The sequence below is a fragment of the Talpa europaea genome (genome assembly GCF_964194135.1).
Source record: "Talpa europaea genome assembly, chromosome: 8".
Classification (NCBI taxonomy): domain Eukaryota; kingdom Metazoa; phylum Chordata; class Mammalia; order Eulipotyphla; family Talpidae; genus Talpa; species Talpa europaea.
In genome coordinates, this window is record NC_140075.1 from 61959971 (window position 1) to 61986270 (window position 26300).

The following is a 26300-nucleotide window of genomic DNA, read 5'->3' on the forward strand; positions in this document are numbered from 1 at the left end:
TCAGATATAGTTGGCAGGGGGCTGTCGGGCACTGAGCCGCTGCATGTGACAGCCGTGGCAGAGCAAGTGCCCATCCAGAGGGAAGCAGCAGCAGCCTTCCTCATCACTCAGTTGCATCCGGCAGTCCTAGGGGAAAAGGACACCTAGTTCACTTCAGCTCAGGCACCTCAGGCATCTTGAAAGTCTGCCTTGCTCAATACCAGACTCTTAATGACTGGAAGAAAGGAGGTGGAGTTGGAAGGATGGCCATCCCGAAGAGAAACCTGAGAAAATACCTCAGCTGGACACCAGGTGCCGCTGCTCTAGCAGAAACAATGAGACAGGCTCCCCTTTCCAGCAGTTACCTGGAGTCCTAGTTTGATCTTGACTGGCTGGAGAAGCCAGATTCAGCAAAGACTAAACCCCCGGACCAGCGAGAGGGGCTGGATGGCGATAAAAGAGACTACAGATAGGTAGGAGCACCTTGCTGGTTTTCCATGCCCTGCAGATGAAAGTCATTCTAGAACTTGACTCCTCCCTTAGCCCCATTCCAAATTCTCCAGGGGCCCTGACCCCAACACTCACCTCGCAGTGGTAGCACTCAAAGTGATAATCTCGATCCATGGAAATCACCCTCACAATGTCCTCACAGCCCTGAAACATGCAGACCCCCATGGGGATAAGAGGAGCATGACACCAACTCCATCCTCCCCTAACAGACCACCCCCCACACGCACTAATGGGAAGATCATATAAAAGCGTCCAGAGCCTCTGTGTAGCTCTGAGACGGCCTTTATAAATTCTACTGGAACCTTCTCCCTTCCCTTCCTTGGCATTGGTTCAGTGCCCTGATGGAGCTGACCCTGCTGTCTAGGAGCCCAGTCTGGCCTAACCTAGCTCTCCCAGTTGTGGGGAAAGCAGAGGAAGGGAAAAAGGCAGGCATGATAAATTAAGAAGGCTAAGCCGGGTACAGGCGATCCAGTAAGACTGCTTCTCCCCCTTGGCACACCCTAGGTGCACGAGCATAAATCATCTCTGAACCCTTCCTATAGCCCCAAGGATTCTCCCCACCTTTCCCCAGGCCCTACATCTGGGATAGAGTGACCCTGACCTTTCCTCCTCTGGACTGGTACGGAAGAGATGGCGCCTGAGCCCAGGGAGGCTGTCAGACATGTCTAGGCCCGGATGTTAGGGTCAGGGTGATGACCCTGAGAGCAGAGTCACACGGGAATCTTTGCAGAGTACATTCCTCAGCACCACCGTTTCCCAAGGGAGGTCAGACCACATGTCCCCATTCCCTCCCCAGAGGCAGCTGCACTGGCTGCCTTGCAGGAGAACCCAGACATACTGACCTCTGAGGGGAGGATGGGTTGGCCGCAGGCCGCACATTTGGGAGCATAATTTCTGTAAGAAAGGACAGAGATGAGCTGAGGTTGGGGAAGCCCCGAGCCCAGTTCCACACCACACCCCAAGGGGCGGACTCACTTGTGGTAATCAGTGACACAGTACACCTGGTTGGAGAAGTCCACTGTGAAGGGGATGCCGTCCAGGCACTTGTTGCAAACGATGCATCGGAAGCAGCCTGGGTGGTAGGACTTCCCCATCGCCTGCAGGATCTGGCTCGTGGCGGGAGGAGAATCAGTCTCCCTCCAGTCCTGGCTCCCCAAGTACCCATTACCCTGCTGCTCCCACTCATCTCATCCCACCCCCTGCTAGCCTCCAGGAACAATGCTCCACAACTGAAGGTGACCAGGGAGTTTTAAAATGGAGACAGAGACCCTGAAAAAGTCTTAGCGCATACCCAGGGCCATCGCAACCAGGCCTGGCTGCATTAGGATCACCCAGGAAGTTTTTAGAGCCCATCACTGCCTGGGTCCCACCCCATAAGTATTCGTCACGACCTCTGGTGATGACCCAGGCAACAGGGCCCCCAGAGCTGGACACTAGGTGATCTGCTAAGCTGCTGGGGTTGAAAACCACTGATGTAATCCAATCTCCTCTCTTGCAGGAAAGAAAACTATGTTCCAAACGATGCCAGTCAGAAACAGAAAGGGAGTTAAGACCCAGGACCCCATGCCATGCTCCTAGCTCAGGCTGGTGGCCTGGTCTCGCCGACAGTTTAGGAGAGGCCAGATCAGGGAAACATGAGGACAGCAGGACCAGGGGTCTAGACTTGATCCCATAGGCAGACACTGTAAACAGCTGCTTATGTAGGAATGAGATGAAAGTGATTTAGCTGGTGATGAGTTTCCCCCCCCTGCCTTTTCTCAGTACCCATTTAGCCCTGGATTCCACTCATCAGCCCCTCAGGCTCACAGAGTCTCAGCCAAAAACACTATATTTACCTTCTCCAAAATCAAATGACCACAGACACAGCATTTCTCAGCTGCCTCCTGGAACCCTGAAAACTAAGAAGAAAAGACCAAGGGAGTCGTAAAAAGCTGAGAATGACCTGGTGGGTGGACCCCATTCCAGGCCCAGGGGATCCCTCACTCACCAGATAATCTTCCTCACAGTACACAGAACCATTGACGCTGTAGAAAGCCTTGCAGCGCAAAGTTCGCCCTAGAAGCAGCAGACAAGGGCTGTAGGCAATCCCGGGGCCCAGGCACAGGGTTTCCCCTGCTGCAGGGTCACTGCTCCCCAGTGTTGCATGATGTATTTAAATCTGAACTTTAGCGCTTGTCCTCCACCTGCTGCCTGACCTCCCTCCCCACACAATCCATCTGATGCAATTCCAATCTGCTCTGGTCTCACCCTTGCCAAATTCCCCTCTCTTCTGCTTCCTCTCCTCTGTTCCTCAGTTCCTGCTTCCTCAACAGTTTTCAGTGACCCTCCCCTAAACCAGCACCCTCCTCTCCAGTGCCCAGTGCCTGGGAGCCATCTGAGAAAGCAGAACCAACCAGGGCTGCAGAATGTGAAGGAGCCCAGAAGGTTCGTACAATGTGCGCGGAGACCATCACGTCATCCAGGCCTTGCCCTCTGGGACCTTCCAACCAAGGCACCTCTTTGCCTGAGAAGAGCTATCCTGCTCTCCCAGCCTGTCAGCCTCCTTCCGGGGAGAGGCTCTGCAGAGGTCAGAAGGCAGTGGAGTGACAGGGACCATCTGCTCCAGGGAGTCTAAATCACCTGAGATGGGGGAGGACTGAGAACCGGGTGGAGGACAGGAGGGTTGCCCACCTCTGTTCTCTGCTCCTCAAAATCTCCACTTCCAGCTCTGCCTGGTGGTCTAGAAAAACTGACTCAGAAACTCAGGAGACACAAGGGTATAGAGAAGGAAAGAGACATACCCAGAAGAAGGACAGACAGACAGATGAACCTAAAGAGAACCAGGCAGAGCGGGGTGTGGGGGTGAGAGAAGAGCTGAGCCTGGAGTCAGGCAGGCAGATAGGAGATTAAAGGTTTAGCAAAGGAATCAGAGTGGGTAAGCAGTGGGGAGGGGGTAATGAGAGAGGTGAGGGAAGGGCTGGGGAGTTAAGGGCACTGGGAGCACCCACCCCCCCTCCAGGCGGGCCTCCTGAGCTAACAGCAACGGGCATTCCTGGAGCGTGATGTCATCAGCTTGGCATGGCCTGGTGGCCTGCACTCTAGCGAGGTGGCTGAACTCTGACCAGCCAAGAGAAAACCCCCCACTCCGCCCCCCCCATGGCCCCCATACTCCCCCAGCCCACCCCCACCACCCCCCTTCCCACATTCCAGTCTTTCACTGTCGCCCCAGGCAACTTGGCTGCCCAAGACCAAACCCCACCAAGAGGAGGCTGAGGCCGAGGGCCGGGCTGGAGTCCAGACTGGGCAAGCAGGGAGGCAGAAGAAAGGAGGAACAGAGGGGAGGAAAGAGGCTGAACAGAGGAAGGGAGAACTTCACTTCAGACAGCAGACCCACTTTGGGGGTGGGAGGGCCAGGTGCTATAGAGGAAGGAGCAGGAGAGAAGGTGGGCAGCAGTGGACATCCAGGCACATGGTGGGACAACTACTCTGTGAACAAATGAGGAGACTCTGCTCCCGTTTCCGCAGGCCCGTGTGAGTATGCATGTAGGGGCCTGGGGGCTGCACTCACCACAGGAGCAGCAGACAAAGCACTGGGTGTGGTAGAGGCTGTCCAGCGCCTGGCAGGCGTTGCTCTGCCCATAGATGCCTTTGTTGCACTTGATACAGGTGCCTGCAGGGAGAGAAGAGGCTGTCAGCATCACACCCTGCTCCCCCAGCTCAAAACCAGGGATTCTCAATCTTTTAGGATCACCAGTCCCTTTAATGAGCTCCCTTCTGGGAAGAGAGGGTACTGAGAAGTGGGATGCAGCAAAGTCTTGGCTGGGCAAATCCATTCATGTTTACTGATTAATCAACAGATATTTTCTGAACATCTATTTTGTGCCTAGCAAAAACACTGTGCCCAGTACTATGGAAAAACTGGAGAAAGTCAAAAACACACTCCTGGTCCCTGGCCTTTAGGTGCTTAGTTTCTGCTGAGGAGAAAAGATTAAATAGGCAAGGAACTCTCACTGTAACCAAACAGATACCAGTCCTTGAGGGCCCGCAGCAGACTTAAAAAACTTGCTAGAGAAAGTAGGCTAGGCCCTCTCTGGGAGCTCGGTTTCCCCATCTGTAAAAGGAGCTGCTATTCAGCTGTAGAATGACTTCTCTGCTCCACACCTTCAGGCTTCCAAGGAAAGCAAGAAGGATCCGGCTCAGCAGAGGGCCCTGTGCAGAGGGGACCACGTGAGCGTGACTCCTGTGGGGAGGTGGCTGCTGAGAATGCAGGGTGTGTTCTTGGGATTGAGGGTTGCATAGGAAGGGGGGGAAGGGTGGCAGAACCCCTAATATCTTCCTGTCATCGTCTATCATGGGAGATACAGAGCTGAACTGCGCTTCCCTGATATGCCACCCCCTTCCCCCCAAATACACACACCTGGCTCTGGCACCCGCCTTTCCTGGGTGTGTTCTTTCCTCCCTCCACTCCCCAATTCCAGGCCCATGAGTGAGGGCTAGGGCCTGTCTTTGGGGAGCAGATCCCAACGGGCCCGCCTCACCCCACCCCACCTCTCCCCCTCGGCACTGTGCCACACTCCTTGCCTGTTGGGGCCCATCCCAGTCTTTGCCCAGGGCCTTGGGAGCCCGTGCAGCAGCTGCAGCCACTGATGGGCCCAGGCCTGTTCTGCTCCCACCCTCCGGCAGCTGGGCAAGGCTGGAGCCAAGGAAGAGGGCCCCTACTAGGAACAGAAGAAGGAGGGTACAGTCAGGCTGGGGGTCCTGTAGAGGAGGCAACCTGACCACTGGGGAAGAGGTGCTACCTCTGAAGTCAGAATGTGGCATCTCATGGGAGGGGAGATTTGCCCCAAGGCTGCCATGCCAGGGGGAACCCTGTTGGAGCCATTTCTTCGGGAAACCGTGGACACTATGAGAAGACAAGAGCAAACTGCTCAGGCATGTCCATCTCACCAACTCTAACCCAGCATATCCACACCTATGTTCTTCCTGCCCTCTTATGCTGCGCCCTGACTGCTTCTCTTCCTTTCGGCTCTCATGGTTTAGCCAAAGAAATTTGCCACCCAATAGCCACTTCTCCTGGGTCTCAAATGGAAACTGCTAAAAGGATCCTGCTGCTTAGTCTCCCTTGACCAAAGATCATCTGAGGGTTTTCCTCTCTCAGGGGGGAAACTGGGGTTGAACCAGGCAGGGCCCTTCCAAGCCTACAGCCCTGCTACCTCTGAATCTCCTCCCAACCTGTCTTGCCTGGTTGTTCTGTTCCTTTCCCTACTCACATTTCTAGCACAGGGGTCTGTGGGGGTTACAGTGCAGGAACATGGATGGTGAGAGAAGTGAGCAGCGGCCTGGAAAACTGAGGCCAACGGCCGTGGGGGTGAGCTCTCCACTTTTCTCTGTACTTCCCATCACAATCAGATGGGCATTTCTTTACAGAGTGAAGCGGTGCCTGTGGGTCTTGGTTAGAAGATCATTCGATACCACATTATCTCCCCCACTCACTACCACCCCCGTGGCAGAGACATACTTTCAATTAATACTTCTCAAAGGGAAGCAAGGACCAGCGACCAGGTTTCCTTAACAGCAGTAGCTAGAAAGGGGCTACCTCTACCCTGAATTCTAAGCAGGTTATGGCCAAAACTGAAGTTACACGGGGTCTTCATCCCTCCAGGGGCGATGGCATCCCCGGGGCACGGCTTCTTGCCCTGACTTCCGGAGAATGGGAAAACAGAAGCTAGAACGCCCATGCCCGTCTGGAGCCAGGGCCCCGGCACGGCAGCAGCAGCAGTATTCCTGCTCCCCAGGCGCCCCATCCTCCCTCCCAGGCGCCCTTTCCGGGACGGTAGCCACCGCTCCGCGCGTGCTAGGAAGCGGCCCCCAGCACCCCGCCCTGCACCCCGCGCCGCGCGGCGAGCCCCGCCCGCAGGCACCTGGAGCGCCCGGGCAGGAGCCGGCACGCACGCGGCGCGCCCGGGCGCCCCCCCACCCGCGCATTCCCCGAATTCCTGCGGGCGGAGCCAGGGCCCGGGTGGGGGCGCGGCGCGCGGAAGCCTGCAGGGGCACCGCCGCGAAGGGGGGAGCGGGATGGGGGAGTCGCTCACAGCCTCCCTTGGTCCCCTCCCTACGATGCCTTCTACAGCAAAGCCCCGAGGCTCCCAAGATGCCCAGGAGAGGTTGCGTTTACTAGGGCTATGGAGCCCCTGATTCATATAAAACCCCGACCCATCTAAAACCCTCCTGCCAGTTTCCCCGGCCCGGGGGTCTACCCCCAACCTCCCAGTTCTCGCCACTGGGGCCATCAGAGCAGGGGGCGCCGGGCGCAGGCGGCGGCGCGTCCCGCGCGTGCCCGGCCCTCCGTCCTACTCACCGAAGTAGTCTTCCCTGGCCTCGGGCTCCCGCATCCGGACCCGGGCGACCTCCGGGATGAAGGCGCCCGGCGGCTCCTCCAGACCCGACGGCTCAATCCCCGAGTGTTCCCTGCGGGCGCCGGCTTCTCGCCCCGCGGTGCCCGCCGTCAGGCGCAGCAGGGCTGTTAGTTCGTCCTGGTACCGGGCGCCCGCGGCGCAGTCCCCGTAGCCGGTCACCGAGTGTCGTCCGGGTTGCGCCCCGCGTCTCTCCAAGGGCCCTGCCGCGCCCACTCCGGCCCCGGCCAGCGCTCCCGGGCTGCCGAGGGCCGGGGGGTACGAGTGGCGGCTTTCCTGGCAGCCGAAGCCCGCGGGCCGGTGGGCGCACAGTCGGTCCAGGGCGGCGTGGAGCTCCGGGTAGGCGGACGGCACCCCTCCCGGGGAGTAGCCCGCCGGCACCCCGGCCAGGGGGGGCCCAAACAGGCACGGCCCGGCGGGCAGGGGGCTGCCGTGGCGCTGGTCGTAGCCCATGCTGATGCCGCTGGTGCGGTTGCTGCAGGGTCGGCTGCCCCCGGCGCCGCCGGCCCCCGCCCCGTCCAGCAGGAGGCTGCCCCGCGGGCTGGACGGCTTGCTCGCGTCGCTGGCGGAGCTGCTGGCGAAGCTGGAGCGGGGGCTCAGGGCCGGGGCCGAAGTCTCCAGCCGAAAGTCGGGGGGCAGTGACTGAGGTAGAGGCAAGGCCCGGGTGGGAGGAGGCCCCCCGGGAAAGGAACCTTCGTAGCGCTGAGCCTCAAAGGAGCCGCGCGGGTTCCGCTCAGCGTCCAGGGGGCCTTGCTCCCGGGCTGGGTCCAGCGGCTCATCCCCAGGTGCCCCAGCAGCTCCACGGGGCCCTGATTTCCTAGGGCCCCCCAAACCACTCTGGCGCGCCTTGCCAGGGCCGGGGGTCCCATCAGACCCAGCCCGGCTAGATTCACCCTTTCTGCGGCCGAACTTGGCGCTGCCGGAGTCCGAAAGTCTTAACTTCTCCAGCAGGCGACTGGCCTTCTCCCCCAGGCGCTCCATGCCCTCGGGCCCGGGGCCGCCGGCCCCCGCCCCGCCCGGCGCCCCGCGGCGTCTGGGCTGCCGCTTCTCGGTCCCTGCGGCCGGACCTCGGCTCCCCGGGGGCACGGGGTAGGCGCGGGGGGTTCAGCGGGCGGCCCGGATGCCGGGTGCCAAGAGCCCCAGAGCATCCCCCGGCGAGAGGGGCTGCTGCCCCCCGCGCATCAGGGGCTCCGCGGGGCGAGAGGGGCCCGCGCGCCGCTGTCCCGTCCGCGGCTCTGGCGGCTCCGGCAGCGACGCTCCCGGCCGCCCCGCTCTCCCGGGCCCCCGCCCCCCGCGCTCCCACACTCAGCGCAGCCCCAACTTCTCTCCCAAACTTTTGTCTGCCCGGCCGGATCTACTTTCCGGGGGGCGGAGCGCCGCGCGCAGGGGAGCGGGGCTCCGCGCAGGGATCCGGCGGCCGGGCGGCGGGGCGGCCCTGCGGGAGGAGAGCGGCCGCGGCCGCGGCCGGGAGAGGCGGGCGAGGGGCAGGTTGGGCAGCGGCCGCGGCATCGCTCGAGAATTGGAACGGGAAAAAGTGGGGGTGGGGGGCGGGAACTCTTTGTTTGCAGCTGGAATGCGCGGAGGGGCACTGGGGAATGCCGGCCTCAGATCGGGAGGCGCGAGGCTGGCTCTGCGCAAACACCGTGACTTTGTTCCTAGTTCGGGGAGCAGTGGGGGTGCGGCCGAGGCTGGCTGGGAAGGGGCATGCGGGGAGGGGGGAGAAAGGTAGATGCATGCAGAGGTCAAGAGGCGCTCGGTGAAGAGCCCAGAACGGCGAGAGAGCCCTCGTAGAGAGGAGGTGGGGACTGAGTGATAGAAAGGGAGGGCCAGAGCTAAGGGGATGGGGTGGGGGGACCGAAGGATGACCGGGATAAGAAAAAATTATTAGAGAATGAGAGGCAAATAGATAAACTGCAGTAAAGAGCCACCACTTTCTCAACCCAAAGCTCTGTGCCGGGAGGGAGCGTTGATGTCTATGGAAAAGAGGGAGGAAAAGGTTTGAGCCCCAGCTCTGCGTTCAGGGTAGGGCAGATAGAGGGGTGGACAAACACCCCCTGGTGTTGGGAAATGAGATTTTTAGCAAGTATTTCAGGCGGCTCTGGGTATAGACCAGGTTTTAGGTCTAGCGAAAGCCTCTACCCGCCTTGGTTTGGCGCAAAGGAGAATGGCAGGGAAGAGTAAGTATTAAGAGGAAGGAAGAGGAGGAAATGTTGTTTGGAGACAATGGCAAGTCAAAACAATGAGAGTGGAAAAGGAAAAGTGGTTAATATGGACTATACTAGAAAGATAAAAAATAAATAAAAGGAGCCAGGGCTGAGGCTGAACATATCTCATTAAATGCCAGCCAGCTGACTTTGCCCAGGCTAGCAGTTTGCCCAGGCTAGCAAGAGCCAGGGGAAGAAAACTGGAGAAAGAAAACGACTCCTTTGCATTTAGATAGTAAATGAGTATGAGAATTATATGCAAACAAACCGTGCATATTATTTTCATCTCAACATTTTGAACACCTTTTACAATCTTAGTGTAGCCTTAAGAGATGGGATAGGAAAGGTGACTAATATCTTTGGGGAAATTAATTTAGCACAAACTATTTGGCTGCTTTGTCCTAGCTGCACTGTCTCCCTGACCTCATCTCTCCAGAGAATCAGCCTCTCTGTTTCCCCCTTCAGATTCATAGCTTTTCTTTCACCCAAAGGAGCCTTTACTGTCAAAATAGGTAGCAGGAGAACTGAGGGCATTCCTAGGAAGGGGAACTGTCTGTCAAGTCACATCCAGAACCTGCTGTAAGCCTCCATTAACTATAAAGCTCTCCCTCCTTTCCTGCCTCCGGGTGGAAAAAGAGAACATGGATTCTTCCTTTTAATTACTTACATCTGACCTATCCACCCAGCTTCTAATATTTGGAAGTGTTGCTCCTCTGGGGTGAGGATGGGAATAACTTATGAAAAACTGAGAAGCCCAGTCCAGAAGTTGGTGGTGGCAGCAGTGAGCACAGTTGGGATGAATGACCTGTTTTCAGGGCTAAAGAAGCAGAGACAAGTGAGCAGAAAGGTGCAAAGATGGGGCATGCACCAGTAGTGCTCATACCATTCCACAGTCTGAACTGGAGCCAGGAGCCCATGGGACCTAACCTCCATCACCATGATTTAATTACCACCTCTATACACAGATGACTCCCAAATACATATCTCTAGCCCAGATTTTCTTAGACTTAAAAACTCAACTGACAACGAACATGTCCACGTGGTTGTCTGAGATATAAAACACCCTAACCTGATTTCATCTCCCCTACCTCCCGAAACTGGCTCCTCCAGTATTCCTTGAGTAAATGGCACCACTTAGCTGCTTAGGCCAAAAACTTTATGTCCTCTTCCCGAACCTCAGATCCAACCAAGTCCCATCAAGTCTTCCTAAATATTTTTCAAATCTGCCCTCTCCTCATCTCCATTGTATATGGCAGCTTTTCTCTCTGAACCACTGCAAAAGTCTCCCTGCCAAGACTTTATTCCTCCAGCCCATCTTACATTTGAGGTCAAGTAATGCTTCTAAAACACAAAGCTGATCATATGGTTTCCCTGTTTCAAACTTTTCAATGATTTCTCATTGCCCTTGAACTATAAAGTCTGTACTATTTATTTTATAAGGTCTCTATACCTCTCCAGCTTTTCTCAGCATCTTCCCCTCCCCAAATTGTTCTGCAGTGAAATTTCACCTTGTCTGTGTGTTCTCTTGCCTCTGGACTTTTGTGCTTTCTGTTGCCTGTGTCTGGAACATTCCCCTTCCCCTTCCTTTGTGGTTAACTCCTCCCCATCTGTCAGGTATCAGTCTGAACACAGCTCTAAGCAACTTTCCCAGACTGCCAGAGTAGGCTAGCTCTCCATGCTGTACACTGCCATTGCACCCCATGCTCCCCTGCCATCACCCTAATCACAGTTCATTTCATTGCCTATTTAACTGCCTGAATTCCTGACTGGACAATAAAGCCTCCGGTCACTAACTGGCGAACAGTATATCCATAGCACCTAGCACAATACCTCATACCTAGTAGACAGTCAATATATTTTGTCCATACAAAATGCACATATTTTGCGTGAGTGTGTGCGTGCCTATATGTGCGTGTGCACACACACCTTCATCAAAATACAGCGTGGCTGACAGGACTAAGAAATAGCTACAGGGCCTCCCCGGTGGTGCAGCGGTTGAGCGCTGGGTTGCGAAACTGAGCGCGGCCTCTGCGGCGCCGGTTTGATCCCCGGCTGCTCCCCGGCCACCGGAGGAGGGTCCCACATGGCGCGCAGACCTCTCCTGCCGCCCGCTGCTCCCCTCAGCAGTGTACTTCGGTCCTTCTGCCTGCTCTGCTCCCCGCTCTGGCTCTGGTGAATTCTCTCACCCTCCCTCCCGCACTTCTGACTGTACCCAGTGCATGTATAAACAAAACAAACAAACAAACCAGCAAACAAATAAATAAAGCATGCCTCTATTAAAAAAAAATTAAAAAAAAAAAGAAGTGGATTTCTTTTAAAAAAAAAAAAAAAAGAAATAGCTACAAAGCCCTATCTATACTGCTTAGTCCCATGGTGGGAGAGCACCTGCAGGTGAGGTGTGGGAACACTTTAAGCCTTAATCTCCTCATGTGTAAGATGGGAATAATAAAATCTGCTTTATATAATTCAATAAACAATAGCTATTATAACTAGATCTCAATTCCCAAACAGTGCCTTACTCAGAAGACTCAGCCCATGGCCAAAGCTGCCCACCAGGTGGCAGTGTTACCCTGGACTGCTTCAGTGCTGCTTCCACTGCAGAGCAAGACCAGCAGTGCTGGGGAAGCAGAGGTACAACACAGCTGCTTCCCCAGGGCTTTGAGGGAAATGGGGAAAAACAACTCAGAGACCAGGGCACATGTTAAGAAGGCCTCATGTTTCTTAGACCCATCCTCCTTTTCTCATCCCAGATTCCTCTGAGGCACTGTTTATGCTTAGGAATAAGCATTGTCTGTCTTGTCATTCACAGTGGGGGGAATTTTCTCGCTTCTAGATGTGTCCCTTCTTTTTTTAATCCCACCAGAGCTGCCAGCTTCCCCTTCCAGTGGGGCCTGTGTTAAGAAGAGAGGCAGGTTTGCTTTCTCAGATTGTACAGGACATCCGTTATTCTGGGGAGTCCCACTGCTGAGACATGATGAGCGGCAGGACTCGGTCTAGGTTATAGATTTCACTCATCCTTTTCCACCTTGATTTCTATGAATGAGTTCAAGTCAAGGCAGCAGGTTTTGTGGGGTTGGTCAAAAGAGGGGGAGACAGGTCCATTCTCATCACCTCCCTTATCTTCCTCTTCTTGAAAATTAGGATTGTAAAGTTCTGGTGGGAGAAGCTGGACCTCAGCTGAAGGTAACCGGTCTGAAGGAGGCCCATACACACGGTTGGCTTTAGTGCCATGCTTTGAGTTGGCATCCAGGTGGTAGCAGAGCTCAGTGAGGCGCTGGGCCCGGAACCGGGGAGGCCGGGCCACCCAGACACCTGGCTCATTGAGACTGTCCTCTTCGTCTGACATCAGCTCTTCTGTCACATCCTTCCACAGGCGCTGGTCCTCAGGTCCAAAATGCCTCATGATACTGGACCGATTGGCAAAAAGCTGAGGTAGGAGCCCAAGATGAAGATTAGGATGAGCAACGAACTATAGATTAAGTTTAGGGAAAGGATCTGAGTGGGGCAGAGACAGTGATATCTGTGCCTGAGAGAACCCAGTCCCCAAGTGAAGTCTGAGAACAGGCTCTCCCTCCTCCTTCTTTATCTGCTCACATTCTTGGCTCCTAACCCTCAGCTGCCATGTGTGTGGCGCTTTCCACTGTGGTTTATTAGGGATAAAAGATGGCCTTGAGGGCCTCCCTGGTGGCGCAGGCGGTTGAGCGCAGTGCTACGAAGAAGCTGTCCGCAGCCTCTGCAGTGCTGGTTAGATCCCGCCGGCCGCAAAGCAACCCACATGGAGCAGTAGACCTCTCCTTCTCGCCCGCTGCTCGCCTCAGCAGTGTATTTCAGTCAGTCTGCCTGTTCTGTTCCCCACTCTGTCTCTGGTGAATCCTCTCACCCTCCCGCACACCTGGTCTTTACCCCGGTTCTTGTATTTAAAAAAAAAAAAAAAGTCGGCCTTGAAACCTACCCGGTATCTGCGACTTCGAAGTTTCTTCTCCTCTTTTTCCTTCAGGCCTTTAAAAGGGTTCAGGGAGTTGCGGTACTCACGCCTCTTAGTAAGGAAATAGGCTACACATGCTCCTGTGGGGAGGGAGCAGAAAGCAGGGTCCTCCAGAGCCCATTTCTTCTGCCCTCATGCTATTGGTTGGGAGGGTGAGACTCACTATTTAGATGAGGGGCTTTTGGGGGTACTGATCACTAACAGCATCTATTTACTCCTCTTTGGTGTAGCAATCTTTGCACACCTCCATCTCCAACAACAACTCCTTCATATCTCCTTCTACTAGAAAAAGACAACCCTGGTTGCTACTGTAAATTACTCCCACTTAAACCTACTCCTATTCTGATAGTGGATTACAAGTACTTTTTTAGCAGAAGCTTTCTTAATGCTTCAGGGTTAGCTACAGACAAATAAAAGAAGAGCAAGGAAGGTAGAAAGGCAGGATGTAATACTTAGGGACAAAAGGGCAGGCCTGGATTCTGACCTCCTTTCCCTAACACCCTGGATTCAGGCCTTTTCCTCTTTCCTCTTTCATTCCAGAGTGAGTGGGGGAATAAAAAGGCAATTAGAGATAATTCTGTAAATATTGTAGGTGAAAAGAACAGTCAGAAGATTTTTTTTTAAAGTCCACTATTTTCAAAACCACCTAAATCATCTCCATTATGCCTTTTTCTCCTCTGACCAAGAACAGGGAATGGAAAAAGGATAAAGTAGAGTTAGCTCAGTTTTTCTCACCTTTCAGCTCCTTATCAGTGTAATTGTGGGGACTGGTCACCAGCTCCTGCTTGAGCTTTTCCAGAAGGAACTTCACTACTGAAATATTCCAAGATGACTTGATGCTGTCACAAAGAGAGTGATTATAATAAGGCAGTCAGCTTTTGAAGAGCCAGACAAACAGTTTCCCAGCACTAATGAACTTTGTGGTAGATTCCTCCATGGCCGGCAACAAGATACAAGGGGCAACAGTGAGATCAAAGTCTTAGCCTCGTGTTATCCTGGAGCAGCCCCTTTAACTCCCTCTCCTTGGCAAAGTACCTTGTGATTCTTTTCCCTCAAGAGAATCATACCTTTCAGACCCATTGAACCTCTTGTCATTGGTGATGTGGTTATGCACATTGTGGACCAATTTCTAGGGGGAAAAAAACAAACACAGAATCAAGCGAGGAGTGGATATGATGAAACCCTCCTCTGGCCTCTAGACATTGATCCTACAGGGTTCTTGGCCTGAATCCTTCATTGTCTGGGAAATACTCCTGTGAGTGATCTTTCCTAGCCGGAAAGATTTTCCGAATTAGTGTTTCTAATGGAATCCGCCCTCCCCTCTTTCAGTTTGTGTCAAAACTCTAGGATCATCTCTGGTCTTACTTGTTGTAAGTAATGGGATCACTAGAGGGTCTCCAACATTCCCATCAACATACTCCTAATAGCAGTACTCCTAATGGCAGAACGAACACACATCAGGGTTACTGCAGTGGATATTGCTCGAAGCCCCTACTTTTGCAAATTTTAAATTTTCTTTACAACATATCTGTATTTCCTTTAATATAAAAATGTCTTCTAAAATTGTCTAGTAAAAACGATGACTGAGGAAATTGGCCTCGGTTAGTTGATGGCTTTGCATACCCCTTTGCATATTACCACAGACCCCAGGGGTACACTTGCCATGGCCTGAAGAGCACAAACCTAAAGTAACGGAAATGCGAAATGGAAAGGACCTTGGAGACTCTGCCACCTTCCCTCTCACATCGTTAAATAGACTGTCTTTTAGCTTTGCTTACACACCTTCATCGGTGGGCTCATTCTACTTTTTCAGTCAGCTCATTCTATTGAACATCTCTGTCAGATTTGCCTGAGACGCTCCAAAATGTGGCTCACTTTGCCTATTACAGCACCTGAAATACTGAAGACAGTTTTTGTATACTCCCCAAGTCTTTTCTTCTCTTGTCCAAATATCCCCCAAGTCCTTCGGGCATTCCTCATGGCAAAAAGGCAGCTGGAAATAAATCTGACTCATCAGTTGGGGTCTGGCCAAAGGGAGCATTATGTCCCTGAGAGGAAGTCCACCTTCCAGGGATGAAACCTGAGATGGTGTTACCTTCCTGAACAACCCTGTCCCTGTTCGCAGTGTCACAGGGCTCTTTCAGAGGAAGCAGGGAGTTAGCTCAAGCTCAGGTTCACATGGATGGCTATCTCCACCATTCTGCCACTGATTCTTTAAACTTTAAGGTAGGTTTTTACTTGTCTTTCTATTAAGTTTACTTTTGTTGTTTCTGATTATATTTTCCTCTCAAGCTCCTTCAATCCCTGGAAGACACACTGTCCCAAGGTGATGGACTCGTATTCTAATCTCAGGACTTCAGCTTAATATTTGAAAATTCCCACATTTGCACTTCTACCTCCATGTCTGACTGACCCTATCAAACAAGCAAAGTGTTATCAATTCTTTATGGCGAGGGTCTCCAGTCTATAGAAAGGACTGATATTGGAATAGCTTATTTTACCTCTGAAAAGTCCAAAATTAAGAAATCATAACAGATGGGATGACTGCTTCAGAAAGAATTGGAGTTATAAAAAAAGAAAAAAGGGTGGGGGTGTTGCATACTTTCAATTCAAGTGGCTTAGAAGAGATCAGCTGATAAAAATCAAACCAGGCTTGAAGTGGAAAGGGAAAATACTCTAGACAATCATAAGTGTTAAGACTGTAAAGACTGCTGGCTCACCTACCGCCTGAGCGAGCTAAAAATAAATACATTTCCCCAATGGGTGGCTGGGATGGGCAGCATTCCAAGGAGTTAAGAGTTCTGGGTTGGCCCTTTTGGATTCCAAGCAGCACTCCATGGCAGCCTCAGTAAATTGGAGAGATGCCGCCCACATCCCTCCTCAGAGTTAAAGGTTGGGCTAGTGAAGAGTTGCAACTCTCCTCTATGCCCAAGGCTGGCAGAAGGACATTCTAAACCTTCCTCTGCTATGGGCAGCAAAATTCCCTGCTGATCCAGGGGCTCCTTTCCCAGTACTGTACTGGAAGCATGACGATGTCCTCCCAGAGGTTCCCAGGTCCACTGAGCTCTCCAAAGAGCAGCAAGGAGGCAGACCTTTTGCTACAGACAGTAGGAGGGAGAGGAATGGAAGTGACTGGAAATCCTGACTTCATGCAAATTATGATTATCACATATTTATTAATGATTTAAACACTGTAAAGTTTTGGGAAATCCCTTGAAATGTATTTCTAGGACTATGCTGCCATTTGTATCACCGACAGCAAGAATAGATGGACTGAGTTAGAAATTCACAACACAGAAACTAACCCCATCCCCTAGTCTTGTTAAGGAAACTCTCCCTGAATATATTCAAAATTTGAAATGAAGGTTAGAAACAAGTTGGTGCTAGGGCCTCCCTGGTGGCACAAGGGGTTAAGTCTCAGCACTATGAAGCAATCCACTGCAGCACAAGTTGGATCCCCATGCAGCAGACCTCTCCTGTCTCGCCTGCTGCTCCCCTCAGTAGTGTATTTCAGTAGATCCACCTGTTCTTCTCCCCACGCTGTCTCTGGTGAATCCTCTCACTGCGCTACTCCCCCCACCCCGCCCCCCGCACCTCTGGCCTGCACCCCAGCTCTTGTATGCATAAATAAATAAATCTTTGGGAAAAAAAAAGAAAAAGAAAAAACAAGCAAGGAACAAATAACTATTAAAAATATAACCGTATCCAGATTAGCTTAGGGAAAAATAGAACATAATAAGGGCCTCCCTGGTAGCACAAAGGGATTAGATCTTAGCACTATGAAGCTATCCACAGCCACTGAAGCAAAAGATGGATCCCTGGCCGGGAACCACCTAGATGGCACAGCAGACCACTCCTGTCTTGCCCGCTGCTCCCCTCAGCAGTGTATTTCAGTGGATCTGCCTGTTCTGCTCCCCACTCTGTCTCTGGTGAATCCTCATCCTCCCACACCTCTGGCCTGTACCCCAGTTCTTGTATGCATACATAAATAAATCTCAAAAAAAAAAAGAAAAAGTTGGTACTAATTACAAACAGTATCTTCCTCCCCTGCTGGGGGTGGGGGGGATCCCTCAATGAAAAATAAAAAAGGGACAGTAAGAGTAAGGGCTCTTAAAAAAAGGAAAAGGAAGAAATCAATAATCTAAATAAGGAGGTATAAATGGTAATCAACTGTTCTCAATCTTTACTAAGATTGTAACAAGAAATGGGCTACATTATATAATGAGATTTAGGTTGGATGGACTCTCAAGTTCATATCAGCCATTATCCAGAGAATGGAAACCCTACTACAGACAATATGAATATTCTATGGCCAAAGAACACCCCTATGAATATCACAGAGATGCTGTGGGACACAGAATTGATCTGAGGGACTGAAGATCACTCTAGAAGAGGGTTTCTCAACCTCATACTACTGACATTTTAAGCTGGATGTTTTGTGGGGCCATCCCGTGCACTGTAGGGTGTTTAGCAATGTCTCTAGGACTCTAAGCCATTCCAAGATTTCAGGAAGAACTGGTTTAGGTCAGTACTTTCCCTGCCAAGAGCTCTTGGATGGTTAGAATCTCTAAATCTTTAAAACTGAGCCGAGTGTCTCGTGGCCCTCTGCATCTTTGGGAGTTGAGACAACCTCAGGACAGCTTGGCTTTTTTGCCCAAGGGGCCCCCTGTTGCTTATCCTGCACAGCAGCTAACCTGCAGGCAGAACTCACAGGCAACTTCCAGCCATACCCTTCAGTGGTCAGTCTACTCAACCCCTTGAAGATTTTCTCATCAGGATTATTAGACCACGGGGAGATGTAATATAATTTCTTTCTTGTTCAAAGGAAGATATCAATCTATCTGGAAGAGCCGAAAAACATTCCACTGACAGCAGGGAGATACCTATCCCTAAGACTATGGAACAATTTGTCTCTCTGTACCCTTCCCACTCCAGAAGGATTCAAGGTACCATTCATTCAAGAGAGTGGTTTAAAATCAACCCACACTTCCCTCTTCACTTTTCTCTCCAGACTGAAGAAAAATTTATAAAACTGAGCTCACTTACAGAAAGTACCAGATCCCGCTTGCGCCTGGAGTTCTTCTGCCCAGTCCCTCTGGTCCTGCACGGGGAAGCAGTAAATCCTAGAGAGTGTCTCAGCTCCCCAGTTCCCCCAGGGCTTGACTCTTCCAAGGCACCATCCAGAGCAGCAGCAGCACTGAGCATATCCTCCGGCCGGGGCGGTGGCAGCTTGGTTCCATTTTCTGGCCCTGTCTCTGAGGTTGCCCACTGGATGGCCAGTTGTGTGGCTGGTGAGAGCTGCCTGGCGTAAGCAGGGACCAGCACTCGCTGTACTGCACCCTCAGAGGACACATAATCATCCACCAGCTAAGAACATAAAAAAAAAAAGGAATAGCCTATTAGCCAGCCAGGTTAGGGGAACCTGGTCAACCTTCATTCTTTGGTGAAGGATAGTGAACAGAGAGGGAGGCAGAGGGCTCTAGCACAGTCCCAAGTGGATGGCTTCTCTCTCGGGGACTCCAATGGGAGTGCCGGCAAAGATTAGTTGTGTACAAGGCCACTCACGCTGGGCCGTTACCATAGGACTGGTTACAAGGACAGGGCCTGGGTCCCTTGCTCTGTAAGGAGCCATTTACATTTTACTTTTGGGTATAAGAGATGTAGCCAGGCAAGTGCTTTGTCTAAAAGGATTGGGGGAGAAAGTGATGAGAACCAAGCAAGAGAAGGAGCAAGAAAATAGCAGTAAAGAGGAGAAACAGGAGAAAAATGGAAGCAAAGGAGGGAGATGTGAAGTCAGAAATCTCTAGAGACTGGCACGGACTGCCCCCCTGCCCATTCCCTTTTGGGGCCAGTGTGTGTCCTCAACGTGATCCCATCCTGCCACATGTGCCTGTCACTGCACTGACATCCACTTGCCTGCCTGTGCCCTCACTCAAGGACATACAGGGCAGGAAATGGAAGGAGGGAGGAAGGGAGAGACAGAGAAGAAGAAAAAGGAGGGGGGATTTCTGCAGCCAAGAAAACAAAACAGTGAAAGTGGTGGTGGGGGGAACAACACAGAAAGGAGCGGGGGAGGAGGCTGAGATTTATAGACCTGTGAGCTGCTTTCTGCGCTGTGAAATCTAATTCCATCCTGTCGGCTTGGAAGCCTTCCCTGCCTGCAAGAACCACAACTCAGGGCACCGCCTGGCCTGGTACCCTCCTGTGTCCTCCCGCCTTCTCAGTTCCTCCTCCAGCACCCATGGTCCGGCCGGCACAGGCTGAAGGGAGCAGCAGCAGCATCACCCACAGGGCCTGGCCCTCAGAGAGCAGTGACCAGTGGCACTGGAGGGGTCCTGGGGACTGGACAGATTCCTCTCTCAGATCCAGTAGCTAGGCTGGGGGTTCCATGCCCCCATCTACCCTGTATATTCTGCTCCTTTACTCTTTACTGGGTGTCTGTGCCTGGGAGTTCAGAGAGTAAGAAAAGAGAGGGGCAGAGGGAGAGTTGACAGACCTCCCACTGTCTCTCAAGTGACAACACATCTGTTATTTTCCCATCTGTATGATCTCAATAGTTGCTCCATCTCCTTTCCATACTTCCATGTGTGACATTCTGCAGTTTTTACTCTACTCGGCCTGGATTTTCCTGTTCATATGGCCCTGAGCAGTAAAGAAACTGAAACAGACTATGCACATCTATGTCTTTTCCTGCTCACAAAATCTGCTTGTCTGCCTCCCCCTTTCTCCCTTCACATAATTCTTACTACTGACTCTCAATTGTCCATTCCTTTTCCTCATTTCCTTTCCTGTCCTCTCCGTCCCCCCTTACTTCACATTCCCTTTCTCTCTCTTGCACAAATTCTTTTTTTTTTTAAAAAGATTTGTTTATGCATACAAGAGCTGGGGTGCAGGCCAGAGGTGCAGGGGGTGAGAGGATTCACCAGAGACAGAGTGGGGAGCAGAACAGGTGGATCTACTGAAATACACTGCTGAGGGGAGCAGTGGGAGAGACAGGAGAGGTCTGCTGCGCCATGTGGGTCACCTCCCTGACCAGAGATGGACCTCAAGCGGCAGTGGCTGCGGATAGCTTCATAGTGCTGACACTTAACCCCTTGCACCACCAGGGAGAACCCACAAATTCTTTTTCCATTTAGATTCACCTTTTTTCTAGGCTCTTTTTCTCACTTTTTCTTCTTCCTCAACCTTCCCCTTCTACATGCCTCCGTCCCTACCTGTAACACTGTGTATTATCTTTGTCTTCTCCCTCTCCCTCTTCCTTTTCTCTCTCCTTCTCTCCTCTGTCTCTCTCTCCTCTCCATCCCCATCCCTCTGTACTGAATTCCTCTCGCCAAGCACGCCAAGCAGAGGGCCCGTGATAAAATATGAATGAGCCGTCTGTGCACCGCAGGCATTCTCGCCAGGAGAGGCAGAGTCCATGGAGCAGCTGCGCCAGCTGTGGAGGAGAAGGTGCCATGCAGAGCTATGGAGGAGGAGGGCAGGGCGCCCCGGCAACACACACACACACACACACACACACACACACACACACACGCACCAGAAAGGACCTCCTGCCAAAGAGGCTGAGGATTCAGCAAGAAAACACGAGTGCCGGCTCTCCTGAAGGCCAAGGAAACTTGGTACCATTCTGATTTCTCACAAATGCAACCAAAAGAAAGTTAAGGTTGGTAAGAAAACAGAAGAGAAAGAAGAGAGCACGGCCAGGAAAAGCACAGGGAGCTGTAACACCGGTGTTCTGCCAGTGCCATACTCACAGGATTGAGGATTGGGGGCCCCTCACTGGCAGCCAGGGAGCATCCTGGGAGCCGCAGGTCCCTCTGGGTGCCAGGGAAGCCCAAAGGCCCGGGCCCCCCGGCCGAGGCTGCCCCCAGCTGCGGCAGCTCCTCCATCACCACCTGCACGCCGCTGCCCGCCATGTCACACTCCTCCGCGGCAGTCACAGTCTTGCAGGCTTCCCCGGGGCTCTCCTTGAAGGGCCCCTGCTCCTCAGGAGGGGAACCATGTGCCGGGCTGTCCCCCTCTTCCTCAGGGGCGGGCACTTTCCCTTGCCTCAGCTCCCCCACCTCCTCCTGGAGACGTTTTAACAATTCGTTGTTGGCCCTGGCGAGACCCAGAGCAGCCTCGGCCAGACCCACCGCCTTGTCCACGCGCTGGTAGATAATATGCAAGAGCTGCTCTGAGCTCTGAACTGCCAGGCCGTGTCCGGTCACCGTGATAGGGGTGCTGGCAGGAGGGTTCCCGCCCTGCGAGCTGGTGCTGCCCGCGCTGGTCTCGCTCTTACAGGCACAGCAGCAGCATCTGGCCTCGCTGCCGCCGGGTGGGGAGAAGAGAATAGTGGCGCTGAAGGACATGGCTGACCCGAGCAGTAGCCACCAGGCTCACCCTGCCCGACTGCTCCAAGAGGTGTGTCCCGGGTGGACTGGGCTCCACAAGCTTGGTAGAAGCACTGGCCTCTCTGCATTCACTCTCCCTTCTCATGGAGGGTGGCCCGAGGAGCCTGGGCACCAGGCAGTGGGTTCTGTGAAGGAGCAGGCAAGTCTTGAAGGGGCACACAGTCCATGGCTGCCTCTCCTCAGCCTGCAGATCTTGTGTTCCCCAGCACCGCACGATGGGGGTCACGTTCACCCCTTACTGAAAAGGGGGTGCCTAAAAAGGCCTTCCTGATGAAGACAGTTTCAGGGGGTTGAAGGCAGTCTTCCTGTACCCCAGCATGGAACCCCCCACGGCAACCTAAGGAAGAGAGAGGCGACTCCAAAATACCCACCGGCATCTGGAAAGATTAGATGGTTAAGGAAGAAAATGTAGATTTGACTTCTCCTCACTATCTTTGCTGTAATAATGGTATGGCAGTTTACTGCTTTGACATGCTTCCTTGAGGAATTCAGAGCACTTCACTTCACTAGGTTATCTCAGACACAACAGCTACAGGAAACACATATTACCTCAGGCCCAGAGAGGAGACAGGGAGAGAAATTATATATCTTTTTCAAGGTCAGAGGAAGGCAGCAGATTTCAGTTATTGCTACTTTCAATCTAGTGTGTTTTTTTTAACTGATACCATTTTTTGTTGATCTAAAGAATCATGATTCCACTCTCCCTATAATTTTCATACAGATAGATTCAGAGTGAGACTCCTAAATAAGGCCATGCTGTTCACTAGAGCCCGCCCCGTAGCACCAACCTCTCGCTATTACATCATTAATGGCTGGGGCTGGGTCGGGAAATGAAATGAAAAGCTGATCAGAGAACTGAGCTGCGGGAACCCAGGACTGCACAGCCCTCTTGCTCTCACTGTTCTATCCCTAGGTCTCCCTCTCCGCCAAGGGAATTGGCTGCTTGGAATCCTTCAGCCAGCAGCCCAGAGAAATCACCTCTGGAGTCCCTCATCGCCGCTTCTCAGCTACCCTAAGGGAGAAGCCAAAGCTCAACAGGAATGTCAAAATACCTAAGTGCTGCCACTTTGTCCCCCAGACCAGCCCCCATAAAAGGAGAAAGCAGAATATCAATGATGAACCAAATTGCTTCTCTTTTGAATCAGTGTAGTTAAGTAACTAAACGACTTCAGGAGTGAAGAAAAAGTGTGGGAGGGTGGGTTTGTATCACTGAGAACAAGCCAAGGAACTTCTTGTCATTTTCTAAATGATACTTGATTATAAAAAAAAAGAATCCTTCTGCCTGAAGCTCTATAAGTGACAAAATCTCAAGTATGTTTACAATTTTCTCAAGAGAAATATTTGTTTTATCCTGTAAATTATATCATAACATCACAATTAAAGAAGGAGGAGGTTAGGAGAATTTTCTATATATTGAGATTTGAGGTAGGGGTTTGTTTTTTTTCCCCTTTTTTTGAATCAGCAATCTCATTTCAGAAACAGGCATCATCAATGCCTCTGAGGTACTGAAACATGAATCTGACAATGCATTTTAATTACATTTGGTTATTAAAGAATAGTCTTTAATTTGCTCTTTCCACCCTTTATATAGAAGAAACGCTTTTCTGTGCCAGATATTCACTTCTTGCAAGAACTTAACTCAAATCCATTTACAGTTTCTCTGCCATTAGAGTCACTGGAAGGCACAGCTAAACCTCAAACTAAAGGTTAAAGCCAAATTAAAACTAAAGGTTAAAGGAAAGCACTAAGCAATTCCTATGTCAATTTATGAATGAATCATTTAAATATTCTTTTCCTTCCTAAATAAGGGCTTATATGCTCCTGCAGGGCTTTTAATTTTTTTAAACAACATCATGCCAGAAGTTTAATCTGAAACAGGGATGTTGTGGGGAAAAGAAAGTTATGTAGATGACAACATATAAATGCTTGCTGGCTGAGTTTAGTATTTGTAAAATTAGAAATTAAGATTCATCAGGCTGGGACTCGGGTGGGAGACCCTTTCTGGTGCCCAATTAACAAGGGCTACATTCCTGTCATATACACTGACTCTTCCTTACAAGAGGCCTTTACCCCTGCCAGTGTTGGGTCTGTCTCAAGGCCACTCCCTCATTTTTTTTAAAGATTTATTTATTTATTTATGCATACAAGAGCTGGGGTACAGGCCAGAGGTGCGGGGGGGGGGGTGAGAGGATTCAGCAGAGACAGAGTGGGGAACAGAACATGCAGATTGACCAAAGTACACAGCTGAGGGCAGCAGTGGGCGAGTAAGGAAAGGTCTGCTGTGCCATGTGCGTTGCTCCCGCCAGGGGATCAAACTAGTGTTGCAGAGGCTGCGGACAGCTTCATAGGCTTCGTCTCAACACCTTGCGCCACCAGGGAGGCCCAAGCCCACTCCCTCTTTCAAGAATCTTTCCTAGGTCATCTGTCCAAAACCGCATTGGACCAAGTTTTTAAAAAATGGGGTTCTCAAAAAAAATGGGGTTCTCGGGCCTCCCTGGTGGCACAGGGGTTAAAGTGTAAGTGTTATCAAGCTACTGCCAGCCACTGCAGCATGAGTTCAATCCTGGCCAGGGCCAGGGAGCTAATCCACATGGCACAGCAGACCTCTCCTGTTTCGCCTACTGCTCCCCTCAGCAGTGTACTTTGGTCAATCTGCCTGTTCTGTTCCCCACTCTGTCTCTGGAGAATTCTCTCACCCACTGCACCTCTGGCCTACACCCCAGTTCTTGTATGCATAAATAAATAAAAATAAAATTTTTTTTTAAATGGGGTTCTCATCCTGCTGCACCACTTCAGAGTTATGTGAACATGGGCAAATTATTCATCTTTCTTAGCCCCAGTGTTCTCACCTCTGTCTTCTCTGAGTATTTTTGCGAAGACTATTCATCCTATGTGTTAGGCACCCACAAAGTGTCAGCACACCCTCAGGTGCTGCACAAACAGAAACTGAATGATAACTGTGATTATTCCTGAAACCTTTTGTTTCACCCTGGACACTCCCCCTGATTTCCTAATCTTGAAAAAATGCAATGCCTTGAAATGGAATTTGGGGGATTATTCCACTAAATATAATTTTAAATTTCTAATAAACAACAAATTCAAGTCTACAAGGATATATTTATAGGTATAAAAGCTTCTATAATGCAAATTAGAAAGGTAATTGAGAAGAGTATTTGCAATTTACTTAGTATCATGCCCTGGCTGTAGCCTAAGGATAATATTTAACTCTGCTAGTTTTTAATGCCAAATGTATTTTCCTAATGTGAGTTCACTTTGTTCCTCAATTTCTTTCTGCTTTTCTACTTTGTTGTATTACCATATTAAGTCCATTGTAGCACGTCACATTTGGAGCAACAAACAGGTGTTTTCTTGAATTAACCTGTCTATAAAAACCTGGTACAGTGCAGTGTAGCACAGCGGGCATTCAAATAATTCTCTCTTTTTTTTTGGTTTCTAGGGACCTTATTGCTGAAATTATTTCCCTGTCTCCTGCTGTACTTGCCCATGAAAACCTAAAGACAATGAAATAAAAGGACAAGCAAAGAAACTGGGATTTGTAGGTAATAAAGAAATAGTTCACGTTATAGATACTAACCAGATAACATCTTAAATGCTGAGTAAGTGATTAAAAACATAACAAAAACATTAATTTCATTTGGTACCTGTACCCCCACATTAGAGAAGGTGGGCACGTCTAAACAGAAAGAGGTGTTTCTAAAAATTCTCGATATGCAAGGCCATGCTACAGGATTAGTCACCAAAGTGAACTGCCACCTGTAACTACTCAAACAAGGGACAGACAAAGTCCCTACTAGGAGCTTACAGTGGATGTAAGAATGGAATGTCTAAAGAACAACGCAAAATACACACAAGTGCCTAAAATGTCCACATTAAAGATCCATAGAATGAAACTATATGAAATAGGGGTCTTATAGAAGAAAAACCTCTAGTTCAGTCTTGAACAATGTATAGGATAAACCAATAGGGTGGAAAAGAGGACATAACAGGAAAAACAAAGTACAGAAATTAACTGGATACATGTGAGAGGTCAGAGCAGAGGGGCTCACATACTGGGGCACCAAGAGTTGACAAAGGATTTTGAAAACCAAGTTAAGGAAACTCTTACAACAGGGGTCAGTCAACCTTTTTTGGTAAACCTTTTTCTGATAGGAAACAATTTAGGCTTCAAAGGCCATTTGGTTTCTGTCCAAAGACTCAATTCTGCACTGTAGCACAAAGCAGCCACCGACAACACACAAATGAGCTTGGATGTGTCCCAGCAAAATTTTATTTATGTACACAAAAATGTCACAAAATTACATTTAATGATTGGGCTGTAGTTTGCCAACCCCTATATTAGAGACCTAAAATGGAACAGTTAGAGACTAGGAGACTGTTTAAGGAATCTAGAAGTGAATTGATAAGAATGAAGGTTGAGCATCCTGGAGAAAGAAATGATGGTAATTCTTTTTTTTTTTTTTTTTGGTAATTCTTCACTTAAACAATATGGGGAAGAGATACTGGTTAAGGACAACTTCAAGACTATAAACCTGAGGGTTAGCAAATAGTACCACTGACAGAATGACAGAAATGAAGCTGAAAGCAGGCAGCAGCATGTTAGAGAAGATGTATATTTATTCAACAAGTTAAAGTTTTACTAAATGGAAAGCAAGGGACTGGGACTGAAAAACAAAAGCAAGAGAAAGGTCAGAGCTGGAACGCAGATTTAGAATCTTTAGCAGGAGGGATATAGTTGAACCTGAGGCAGTGAATGAGCTCTCCAAGGGTTAAGTACAAAGTGCGAAGTACAAAGGCCAAGGACAGCACTTCAAGCCAA

General features: G+C 50.8%; 2 protein-coding genes across 4 annotated transcripts; both read right to left on the bottom strand.

Moving 5' to 3' along the window:
- On the bottom strand, positions 1-7862 carry AJUBA (ajuba LIM protein; the record flags this gene model as incomplete). Of its 2 annotated transcripts, XM_084240403.1 has the most annotated exons (8): positions 1-126; positions 565-633; positions 1332-1383; positions 1465-1595; positions 2325-2387; positions 2477-2544; positions 4037-4138; positions 6827-7862. In XM_084240403.1, 8 exons carry the CDS (start codon positions 7860-7862, stop codon positions 1-3), a joined length of 1647 nt encoding a protein of 548 aa, XP_084096529.1. The 2 variants fall into 2 exon arrangements, with proteins under 2 accessions (XP_084096529.1, XP_084096530.1); XM_084240404.1 differs by lacking the exons at positions 1-126; positions 565-633; positions 1332-1383; ... (2 more) ...; positions 2477-2544; positions 4037-4138 and adding an exon at positions 4665-4708.
- Positions 7863-12092: 4230 nt separating this feature from the next.
- On the bottom strand, positions 12093-21421 carry LOC311175856 (uncharacterized protein C14orf93; the record flags this gene model as incomplete). 2 transcript variants are annotated; one of them, XM_084241015.1, is made up of 7 exons in its annotated part: positions 12093-12277; positions 12398-12512; positions 13038-13150; positions 13806-13909; positions 14138-14199; positions 18117-18437; positions 20825-21421. In XM_084241015.1, the coding sequence occupies 7 exons, from the start codon at positions 21419-21421 to the stop codon at positions 12093-12095; spliced, it is 1497 nt and encodes a 498-aa protein (XP_084097141.1). The 2 variants fall into 2 exon arrangements, with proteins under 2 accessions (XP_084097141.1, XP_084097140.1); XM_084241014.1 differs by having other exon boundaries at positions 12093-12512.
- Positions 21422-26300: the final 4879 nt, after the last annotated feature.